Genomic DNA, 12093 nt, shown 5'->3' on the forward strand with positions numbered 1-12093 from the left:
CCACTTCAATAAGTAATAAGGGGAACAATCGTTATGCAACACAGAGACGTTCGCACATTCTCAGTGTCCTGGGTGTGCATACTTTACCACAGTCAAATTCAAGCTACAGTATCTGACTGTTTTGCAGGGACATCAGATACATTAAAGTATGTTACACCCTTGATATTTGCACTTTGTTTGTGATGTGCCTCCCATTATCTAAACAAAATAAAAACCCTTCACAGTTAGTTTTAAGTTCCAAAGAAAACACTAAGAGCTGACGAAACTAGATTGAGTGACACAGACTGACCCTGCCTTTGCCAAACAGAGGAATAGTCTGGGAAATAAGGGATGTGGGTGATTGAGAAAAAGACACAGTGAAAGATAGGGGATTGGCATGAATTTTAAGAAGTGTGGCAATGGTTGATAACACTACTATGACTAATACTAACTTGGAGAGTGCAAGCTGTGCACTGTAAATATGAATGCACTGACTGTTTTAGAACTGAGAATGCTGTATGGTTGAGTTCTGATCATTTTTATTCATTCTACATCTTTATTTTAATAGTTGATATTGGACTTTGTTATACTTTCCTGATGAAAACATAATGGTAATTTTAATGCCAAAACACAATTCTATTCTATTCTATTCTATTCTATTCTATTCTATCGTATTGTATATTGTATTCTATTGTATTCTATCTCATGTTATGAAAATGTCATATTATATGTAGAAAATAATGCAGACAAAAATGAATCAATTTTCAATTCATTCTACTTTATTAATCTTCATAAATTCTTCACATATATTTTGAAACATATACTATAAACTATATACTACATACACTATATTGCCAAAAGTATTGGGATGTCTGCCTTTATACACACGTGGAGTACAATGATGTCCCATTCTTAATCAGAAGGGCTTATTACAGAGTCGGCCCACTAGTTTCAGCTATAACAGCTTCAAGTGTTCTGGGAAGGCTCTCCATGAGGTTTACAGGTATGTTCACAGGAATTTTGAACCATTCTTCGAGGAGAGCATTTGTGAGTTCAGGTACTGAAAGGCCTGGCTCTACTGGGTTGAGGTCAGGACTCTGTGCAGGATAGTCAACTTCCTCCACACCAAAGTCTCTCAATCATATCTTTATGGATGTTGCGTTGTGCACTGGTGCACAGTCATATTGGAATAGGAAGGAAACATCCCAAAACTGTTACCACAAAGTTGGGTGCATGAAATTGTGCAAAAGTACTTTGGTATACTGAAGCATTAATAGGTCCTCTCACTGGAACTAAGGGTCCAAACCCAACTCCTAAAAGTAGTCCCACACCAAAATCCCCTGTTCAACAAACTTTAAACTTGGCGCAACGCCTCAGGCAAGTACCGTTCTCCTGACAACCGTCAAACCCAGACTGGTCCATGGGATTGTCAGTCCGAGAGGCATGAATGGTCACTCCAGAGAACAGTGTCCACTGCTCTAGAGTCCAGTGGTCATGTGCTTTATGTCACTGCATCCAAGGCTTTGCATTTCTCTTGGTGATGTAAGGCTTGGATGCAGTTGCTCGGTAGAGATGTAAGAGATTTTGGTGCTACAATTATTATCAGAGAAATAATCGCGGTTTCATGATTACTACGATTACTTTGCGCAAATTCATCATTTCACAACAGTACCTATTAGGGCTGTCACTTTTTATTCAAACTTCGAACATTCGTTTGAGCATGAGGTGAAAATTTTGAATTCTAACTGTAATTACCCGTTCAAATGTTGGCTGTAGTCTCTACAGGCGCATCAGACTATTTTATGCAGTTTGCCTTGTGATCAAACAGAGCATGTTTACTGCATCAATTCACAAGTTAACCCTCCTAAAGCTTGTATGACAGTCTGAACTGTTGGAGAAGAATAACTCTATGAAAGCTATGCAGCCAGATTGTTGTGAATGGGTTACACAATGGTAGTCTAAAGCTGCATAAATGACTGTAGCGAACATAGAGCAAAGCAACTAGAGACAGATGGTCTGCTAGTTCCTTCTCTGCTGTTTCACTCGCGGAATGTTGAATGTGGCACTTGTGTAACGTTGCTTTCGTTCCGTTGCTTTCGTTCCATGCAGGAAGTGCATATTGGTGTGACTTTGATTCCGCTCTTATTCTACTGTACTTTATGAGACAGTTTTTAGCAGCCTTGATGATTAATTAACCATGACGTTTAAAATCGCGATTAATCGTACCACCATGACATCATTACAACCTGACTTCTTGGCTATGACAACTAATTTCATGACACTTTCTAAACACTGTTCTTGAGCTAATTTCAAGGCCGCACAATGTTTGGACTTCTCTTTGCAAAATTTTGACAACTTCTGCCACTGTGTGTCACAGCAAGCACTGACTCCACTGTGATTTTATGCGGCTGACCACTTGAGTTGCTGTTGTTCCGAATTTCTTCCACTTTGTTATACCACTAACACATGATTGTTGTCTGTTTAGTTGTAAGGAAATTTCATAAATGGATTTATTGTACAGGTGCAATCTTATCACAGTACCATGCTTGAATTCACTGCAGCTCCAGAGAGTTAATAATTGTAGAAGCAGTCCACATGCTTAGGTGGTTGATTGTATACACCGATGGCCATGGAACTGATCGGAACAATTTTACTCACTATTTTGGAGAGGTGTCCCAATACTTTTGACAAAATAGTGTATATCAGCCCACATGTTCATTAGAAAAAAGTACTGCTCAGTGTGCATTGTCTGATTTATTGGTTCTGGTTAATATTAAAGTGATTAGATGGAACGTTTCCTGCTTCAAATGATTCTATTCTTATGTGAATTTTTGGAAATGAAGGTCTGGCCGACAAGAGGAGAGATTAGACAGCCTGTAACAAACTTTGACAAACTAAACCTCAAAGTGTTCATCTGTAACAACAGGACCAGAGGAAAACAAAGCTCACAGAGATAACCAGTGCCAAATCAAAGTTTTATTTGTACTCAGTGATAGATAGGTTGTAGGTGTGGAATTTGGACATTGGAACCAAAATCTGATGACGTATCTTTATGTACGGGAATCCTTGAATGATCTTTCCTTGAAATTGAGAAACACAGATGGGACAGATAATCCGGTCTTAAGTCCTCAACGTCTTGGTCTCGCCTCAGTCTAAAGATATCCTGGTCTTGGTCATGACTCGGTTCTAGTTTAGATGGTCTTGACCGTAACATTAGTGTGAAGTATATGGCCGACTTAGATAACAAATGCTTGTGGCCTACCTGTTGTGGAATTCATATATCTCAGGCAGGTTCCCGAACAGTACATCTCTTTTATTCTCCAGGGAAGGAGGGATGAGGTGGCTGAGCTCTGAGTTATCCAGCTCTGCAAAGTAGCCCTGAGGAAGAAGAGGACAGGATAATGAGACAGCAAAGAAGAAAAAGAAAGCACAGCGCAAAATTAGCTATTATAATTCAACTGGCAGAAGGACCATCGCTACTAATCATTTCAATCTGTCTGCCAGAGATCATTAACCTTCCCACATGTGCGGTGTCAAACTCAATCCACAGACAGCGACCTATGGGTGGGGAAAATGAATTATAGACTAATGTACACTAACACACCATGGTCTGTTTCATGTAATCAATACATTGTACAGTTGGAATCGATGTGTTCGCATTCACTGTGAGCTGTGTAGCGCAAAGGAAACCCATGGGACCGACTAAGCCAGAAGATCATCTGAAGTTCACGCGCTGATTGGAGTCTGGGCTGGATTTATGACGAGAACAAATGCACTGTTCTTTCTACGGAATGGAAATCAATTCAACGTACTGAGCTCGGGGATGCACCTGCAGTCACTGTGTTATTGAATATGTGGAGTGGAGACGATAAAGAATGTCTCTGTCTATACAATCCAATACTAAGACATATGTGACACAATCCACCATGGTAGACTACCTTTTCTATTTATATATTTCTGTTCATTATCAAAATGAATAAGTGTGTCAATATAAAAAGTCGGTGTCACTAATCCTCCACAGTAGTAAAAGTAAATTGCAGCAGAGGAAGAGACCCAACATGTATATTGTGATGAAAATGCTTCATCTGCAAGAGGGTGAAGAGTAAATATGACCCTGAGTTGGATTTAATATATGTGCAGTGACTGAAGACGGACTGAAACCCATGTTTGGACAACAGAACGTGACACCTTGGAAACCAAAACAAAATGCAATTTAGAATCAAAACAGCTTGTACACATGAAAAAAGCAAGTTTTGTTAGTTACGTGATTAATTCGGCCACAAAAGTCACAGCTTTGTCTGCAGGACAATTATATAATTAGGAATTTTCCAGGTTAGTCACATTCTAACTGCTCATCAAAATGCACAAAGGCAGCTCACCCAGCCGCTGGTAACGCTTCACTTCAGTGGAATTCTGACTAATTTGTGTTGTATAAAAAGGTAAAATAGAACAATGGCAGCTGACAGGGGAGTTTTGTATTGCCAGGGAGACAAAATAAGCTAATAAATATAAAACAGCTGCAAAACTACTCAGTGTTTTCTCTGTTATTATGATGACAGGTTTGGTTGCACCAAAAACCTGATTAAGTCATGGCTGAAGTTGTTTTTTTTTTAACTCCCTAAAAACTTTACAACTTTATATCATACTTAGTTTTTACTCTAAACCTACTGTAGATTACATTTAATTCACAAACACTGACATTTACATTATGATGTAACATTAACTTTGAACTTAGATTTGAGGTTTAAGTTTTAAAATGGCTGCCGGTCAACATAATAAAGTTGAACTTAAAAAAGATACTAAACCTAGAACCAAAGCTGGATGAACCTGGTTGGTGCCAGGTTGTCTCTTCTGAGCTCGTTATTATTTGGCCATAATGATCAGTTAATTCTCTAACGCCTTTATCTTAATGGAAATAAGGTCGAACATATAGCGAGCTACCACACAAGTCCCTTTTTTCAATTAGCAGGTTGTAGCTCCTCCGATCCTCACCTTGCATTTGACATGGCCTACATTACATGTCATACCTTTTGTTTTTGTTTTTTGTTTGTTTGTTGTTTTTGCTATAATAATTAAACTCCAAAAAAAAGCTATCAGAGTCATAAACAAAGTTGGTTATCTCCAATCAAGTAATCCACTTTTTGTAGAATCTGGTTTACTAAAATTTTTTGATATTGTATATTTAAAAACAATGGAATTTATGTTTCGCGTTAAAAGTAAAAACCTTCCTTTTTGTATTCAGAAAATTTTTAAGTTAAGAGAAGGACATTATAATTTAAGAGGGATGTTTGTGTTTGAAAAATGTAAAGTAAGAACAAACGTTAAATATCAGTGTTTCAGTTATTGGTGTCAAACTATGGAATGAATTGAAGGATGAAGTGAAATTGTGTAGCTCACTGTTGAGTTTCAAAAAGACTTTAATTTGTCAAATTCTGAAGGGCTATGAAAGTAATATGATTACAAAAAGATTTATAACACTGAAAGTAGTATAATTTGTGTTTAAGTATTTACCTGCTGCAACTACGGGTGTAGACGTGAATTAAGGATGTGAATAGGAGAAGCAGAAATAAGCCTCCAGCTTCAGCTTCTTCCTTTTTCAGTTACAAAATGTGTTAATTTTATGTTTGTTTGTTTTTTAATATGTATGTGTTTTGTTGTTGTTGTTTTTTTATATGTATATGTTTTGTATTTTGTATTTAACTGAAATAAACATTCATTCATTCATTCTTCATTCATTCATTCATGAGGAACACATCTCCAACCAAACCCCCAGTCCTCTTTGATTTAGGTACTTGAGATGACCTTCAAGATGGTGCACAATGATTAATTTCCAGGTCACAGTCAAGGACTGAAGAGCCAAGAATTCAAGGTGAGAAATATGAAATTGACAGGAGTCTGTATTGTTTTGCAATGTTTGCTACTCAGCTAAAATGTAGCTACAGAGCAATGAGAATTAGATATAGTCATGGAAAAAATTATCTGACCACCCTTGTTTTCTTCAATTTCTTGTTCATTTTAATGCCTGGTACAATTAAAGGTACATTTGTTTGGATACATATAATGATAACAACAGAAATAGCTCATAAGAGTTTAATTTCAGAGCTCATATCTAGCCATTTACCATGTTTTCTTGATAATAACCAAAATCACTTCAGTTCTTACATCAATATCTACGGCATTGTACTGCCAAAAACAGTGCTTTTAGGTATTCCATGTTTTCTTTTCAGTTTTAGTCACATGATACACACAGGAGTTAGTACTTGATTGTATAACCATTGGTTTTGACGACTTTTGATGGTCTAATAATTTTTCCGTGACTGTAAAGCACCTGAAAGTCATAAGGATTTTCGTTTATACTAACTAGTCCCTACAACATGTATTTTGTATGTCTTTCATGCATTACCATTTAGGTTAAAAAATATCTCCATAAACCATCAGTAAATCTGGATTTATTCATTTAAATTATTTGGAGTTCATTTTATAGCTGAAGTGCTTGATAGTTTTTGGATTATCACACTGATGAACCATGAACTCTACCCACTCTAGTGGAAAATCTAACCAGTGACATAGACTTTGTATGATCACAGGTGACAGGTTAAATATTTCCTTGTTAACTGTCATTACAGATCGCTGATTAGCGCTTACGTTTGCTTGTGCTTTAGTCAGTGGCTAAATAACACCATAAAAAAAATTAAATAACATTAGGTCATCTATACTTAGTCTTTTTATTGGGACAGGGAGGAGAGAGCTGAAGGAGTGGGTATTTTATATACCTCTGATTTTAGTTTATAAACATCTGATTTTAAATATAAATATATATTCATTCAATTTAAACCTAATTTTACTGTGATTAAATCAAATTAAGACATATCAGTGCAACCCTGCCTTCATCCTTATTGTAAGTTTGATCCTTTTGACAGCTTTAGTTATGCTGCACTTTGGAAACACGACAACACGAAGCACCTTATCTACATGTAAAAACTGACACACCCATGTACTGTCTGGTTGGATTTTTTTATCATCATGCTACCACATGTTAGACACCAGTATGAAGTAAAAACAGAGGTGAAAATTTGGATGGATGATTATTCATATTTTATCTCCCTTTAGATGCTGACATATAAGTGTATATTAAATATTCAAAAGCTATTCAAAGCAGAGATTTGTCTGCAGTTCAAATTTGTGTTGTTTTTGGGAAAGGCAAATACAACCCAGTAAGAGCAGCTAGTTTGAATGCATGGTGGATTTTATTAGCCGGCAGGAACACTGTACCTCCATGATGCTTTGCAGTTCCTCCACATACAGCCGCTCTGTTTCAATCAGCTCTGTCATGATGTGTCTGCAGAGAAAAATAAAACAATAAGGTAATGGAGCAAATTAATGAGACATCCTGACAAACATCAACTCTTCATTCGTCCATTTCAGGCTTTTATCGTTAGTTTTATACAACAAATTAGTAACCAGAAATAAATAAGTCTCTATCTCTAATAAGAAGTGAAAACTGGACCATTAAGTGGTTGATGACAAGATGAAAACACAAATAATGGCTTTTCAATCCCGGCAGAACCCACTGAGCACATGACAGTAGTGTCCTTGTGGCTGTTTTGGACCAGCACTGGGATCAGATCAGACTTCATTAGAATGATTCTCCTACTGGACACATAATAAAATCTAACATACACTTAAAGGTGGGGTATGAGATGTTTTCCTGGAGCATTTTTTACTATATTGCTTATAATCCCCTTAACATCCCAATTACAACTAATTAACTAAATACTCTAACCACTGTTGGGAATAACAGTGTTAAAAATAACAGTGTTATTGTTTTCCTGTAACGGGTAATCTAATTAATTACTATTTGAAATGTTACAACGCTGTTACCGTTACTGGAAGCAAAATGTGGCGTGTTACTTTGCACTGATATCAGCTGTTATCTGTCCTGGCTCGCTCAGCCAGGCACAAGACGTGTGACGTTTGCGGACGAGTCGAGTTTTTTGAACGGCTCCCTTTCAGTGAACGATAAGAACCGATTCATTTACAAGCTGTTCTTATATTGAAGTTTCCCACACTGCCTTCATGCTTCACCTGTGTGCACCATGAGTCTGAGTTGTCCACACTACCTTCACATGAACAACTAATGACATCTCCGAGTCTGAGTTGTCCGCAGCACACCCCACTCACTTGAATGCATCTATGTACGCAGCTGACTTAGGGGAGGAGTTATCAGTGAGTCCGAGGAGCGACTGAAAAAAGTGGAGATGTGGGATTAACTGGAGGAGCATCTTCTTCCTGTAAATGCAGATATGCACTTATGTGGTGGAAAAGCCGGGCCCTGGTGGACCCCAGCCTCATCACAGTCATGGTATGAAGTGCCTGTCTGCTGTTCTACTCTATACAATGGGCCGTGAAACACGCCCAAAAATCAGTTTCCTTTTACATATTTGAAGGTTTTTCAAAAAAGTAACGCAATAATTACTTTCCCTGGTAACTAATTACATTTATGGAGTTATTCTGTTACTAATTCAATTACTTTTTTGGGAAAGTAACTAGTAACTATAATTAATTACTTTTTTAAAGTAATTTGCCCAACACTGACTCTAACACAAAAATAACAAATTTTAGTCACCTGTGGAATGGACACGACTGAAAAAACACCATCCAGTCATTTTAACCAGCCCATCGAATTGATTGAATGGTGATATGTCTATCAAATTCAACTGCCATTTATCCCGCCCCCCTTTCCGAGTACAGTCTTGTACTCTGGAGGCGTGGCATGGCGGGGGAAAGTCTGAAGAAAGGGGTTTGGACTTTTGAATTGTGTATTTTCAAAATGTAGCTTGCTCGAACCATTTTTCCAGGATCTCCTACCCCACCTTTAAGTGTTTCCGCTGTGGTGCGACTGTGATCTGACCTCAGTTTACAAAATGTACTCTGCGATTTTGACTTAAATGGCTCCCACAACCAGATGGAAACTTCTCCTTCTTTGCATTTAGGGTTTGCAACCAAACCAAGAACATGTGAAGATTTTACTAGTCCATCGATTAATTTTGACTAAAGTAAATGGAGTATGACTTTTATCCTTCTCTTTCAAATACAGTTTTTAGATGAGCTTCATTTCCATGACAAAAGCATTAACAATAAGTTAAAATGAATACTGTGCGTTTATAGGATAATTTGATTACACTGCTGATTCCTGTTTTCATGAAAACTCCCTGCCAATCACCATTCCCATTCATTTTGTATTCCTCCCTCTAAATTACATCATTTCCTTACATTAAATCACTTATGTGAGTAGAATCATTTGCTGTTTTCACCCTGGTGAAGTCATCTTTGTCTTTTTCCAACAGGCTCATGAAGGCCCTGAAGTGTGGTAGAAATATCCAGTCAAAGCCAGAAAGTAAGCCTTGAAGTAAATCTGCTACTATTATTATTGTGTTTTCAGCAAAAAAACAGAAAAATGATGCTGTTTAGAAGACATGGACACTTTACATTTACGGTTCTTTTTCTTGTTGACACTTGAATATAATTTGATTGTATGTGATTTGCATGCAAACACAAGCCCACTGAGATGAGTAGATGACATACACTATGATTATAGGGTAACAACCTCCGGGCAAAAGTATTCAACACCACCAAAAAATGGAAGTATTGTGTGTTGAAATGCTCACATAATCAGCAACTACAAACATCTGTGGTTAGTTCTGCACAGTTACTTGAGAAACTGCTGCAACTGCAAAGCTTCACTGTGACTCAAACTGTAACCTCCTAACCTTATTATAACTAGAATGTGCACAAGTTTGGCAACACAACGGGTCACTTCTGTGTGCTCATTACTTAACTGTGTGCAGCTATGTAAAAAAAAAAAAAAAATACCACACAACTGTTGGCATTGATTTGTACAATTTAACACATGGTCCTTCTGCACATAGACACATGCTTATACTTTAGACTTAAGGGTGACCTGCAACAATAATTGGGTTTATTGCACATGATGTGTGCATCAGCTGATGTGGCAAGGACATTCATTCTGGACAGTAAAAAGGAAACACACTGAGTAAGGGCAGAAAGGAAAAAGAGAACAACTGAGTAAGTTTCCGTGGATTTTCCCAATTTTAGAATGAAACAGAGATTTTAACAGATGTCACCACATCACATCAGTCCTGGTTTCCTTATACTGGTCCTGTGATTGTTTCAGAATTGTTTTTTAAGATTTTAACGGTCACTTTTAAAGTACCCGAGTTGGGCTTTGACTGTGGACTGAAAATAAAATGTGGACAAAACCTCTGCGACCGCAAGATTGGTATCTTTTTGGAAGTGTATTGTATTTGCCTCGGATAAGAGGATATAATCAGAGAGGAGCAAGAGGTGGAACTCATCAAAGCTGATGGTAAGTGAAAAAACCCCAACCACACCGCTAATGTTATATACAGTAAAGTCAATATCACATAATGTAGTAATTAATGCTAGTTGACTGAAGTAATACAGTAGATGACAGACGATAATATCCAATAAGAATCACTGGTAATGTAATGTTTACAATGAACAATGTGCAATATATATATACAGCCTATACCTAAAATCATCCACTATTTGGAAATTATTCGTCATGTTCTGGCCATAAAGAAGAGCTTAAAATTATGAATAAGCATCTGTTTTTTTGCAGCTTTTATTTCAAAACAAATATAAAAAGGTAGTGTAGCAGCACGTGAGGCCAAGAAGATGATAAAGTTAAAAAGAGGAGGACAAGTGCTGCAAGATGTTAGATTGACACAGAGAGGCGTGAAAATAATAGTTAAATAAATATGAAGAGAATGAAGACAGTGAAGGTAATAAAGGACAACGCACAACATGTGGCAAAAATAGAAACATAAAAGAAGGAAATAGTAAAAGAGGCCATTGTGAGAGACATCTAAAAGCAATAAAACAATGAAAGTACAATGAAATAAAAGTGATGGCTTCACCTAGAAGTATGGGCTTTGAGGAGTGATTGAAAAGTGGTTAGTGAACCTGTGAGTCTTATCTCTTCAGGCAGGTTGTCGTAAAGCTGATGTGCTTTGGTGGCAAAACAAATTTAACTTTTTTTTTTTTCTCTGACAAAAAGCTGAACTGGTAATGTGGTTTTGAGAAGTTACACAAACAAGAACAGAGGATGTATCTACATTTAACTGCTTAGCCTTACCTACATTATAGAATAGAATAGAATAGAATAGAATAGAATAGAATAGAATAGAATAGAATAGCCTTTATTGTCATTATATGGAATGTACAACGAGATTGGAGAGTTTCTCCTTTTTCAGTTCAAACAGCGCAAACACGTGACTATATATAAAATATAAGGTGCAAAATATGTACAAGATAAAGTCCTACAAGACAGTGCAGTTAGTTTTATATACAATATGAAAGGGATAGAATTGAGAATACAAAAAGTGTAAGAATGAATTGAACAGGATAGTTGAAAATATACAGAATAATTACAGTGCACATGGTGATTAATATTCACAGATGACTATATATTACATGGGGGAATGATTATATTGCACGAGATGAATGAATGTTGAGGTAGTTATGTATAGTCATGGAAAAAATTATTAGATCATCAAAAGTCATCAAAAACAATGGTTATGCAATCAAGTACTAACTCCTGTGTGTATCATGTGACTAAAACAGACAGAAAAGAAAACATGGAATGCCTAAAAGCACTGTTTTTGGCAGTACAATGCCATAGATATTGATGTAAGAACTGACGTGATTTTGGTTATTATCAAGAAAACATGGAAAATGGATAGATATGAGCTCTGAAATTAAACTCTTAGGAGCTATTTTTATTGTTATCGTTATATTTGTCCAAACAAATGTACCTTTAGTAAAAACAAACAAATTTTAGCAAAAAAAAAAAAAAAAAAGTCTCTGTTTTGAATGTCTGGGGTCGCCAGAAATGTGTGATGTTAAAATGGGGTACGAGCCAAAAAAGGTTGGGAACCACTGTATTAGTGACTGGTAACTATACGTTCTGAACAACAGGCTATATATTCATTTGACATGGACTTCAACCTGTGTCTTTCATTTTGCTTCTTCTTTTTTTTTATTTTTTTTATTAGCACACAGAATAAGATA

General features: G+C 36.6%; 1 protein-coding gene across 5 annotated transcripts in view; it reads right to left on the bottom strand.

The window, feature by feature from the left end:
* mcf2l2 (MCF.2 cell line derived transforming sequence-like 2) overlaps positions 1–12093 on the bottom strand; it is a 241474-nt gene that overhangs the window by 105313 nt on the left and 124068 nt on the right. For all 5 annotated transcript variants that reach the window (XM_030133254.1, XM_030133256.1, XM_030133255.1 and 2 more), the window contains exons 16-17: positions 7252–7318; positions 3242–3357 (exon numbers count right to left, since the gene is read on the bottom strand). In XM_030133254.1, the coding sequence (XP_029989114.1) occupies positions 3242–3357; positions 7252–7318 (183 nt within the window). The remainder of the gene's footprint in view (positions 1–3241; positions 3358–7251; positions 7319–12093) is intronic.

The sequence above is a fragment of the Sphaeramia orbicularis genome, chromosome 4 (assembly GCF_902148855.1).
Source record: "Sphaeramia orbicularis chromosome 4, fSphaOr1.1, whole genome shotgun sequence".
Lineage (NCBI taxonomy): Eukaryota > Metazoa > Chordata > Actinopteri > Kurtiformes > Apogonidae > Sphaeramia > Sphaeramia orbicularis.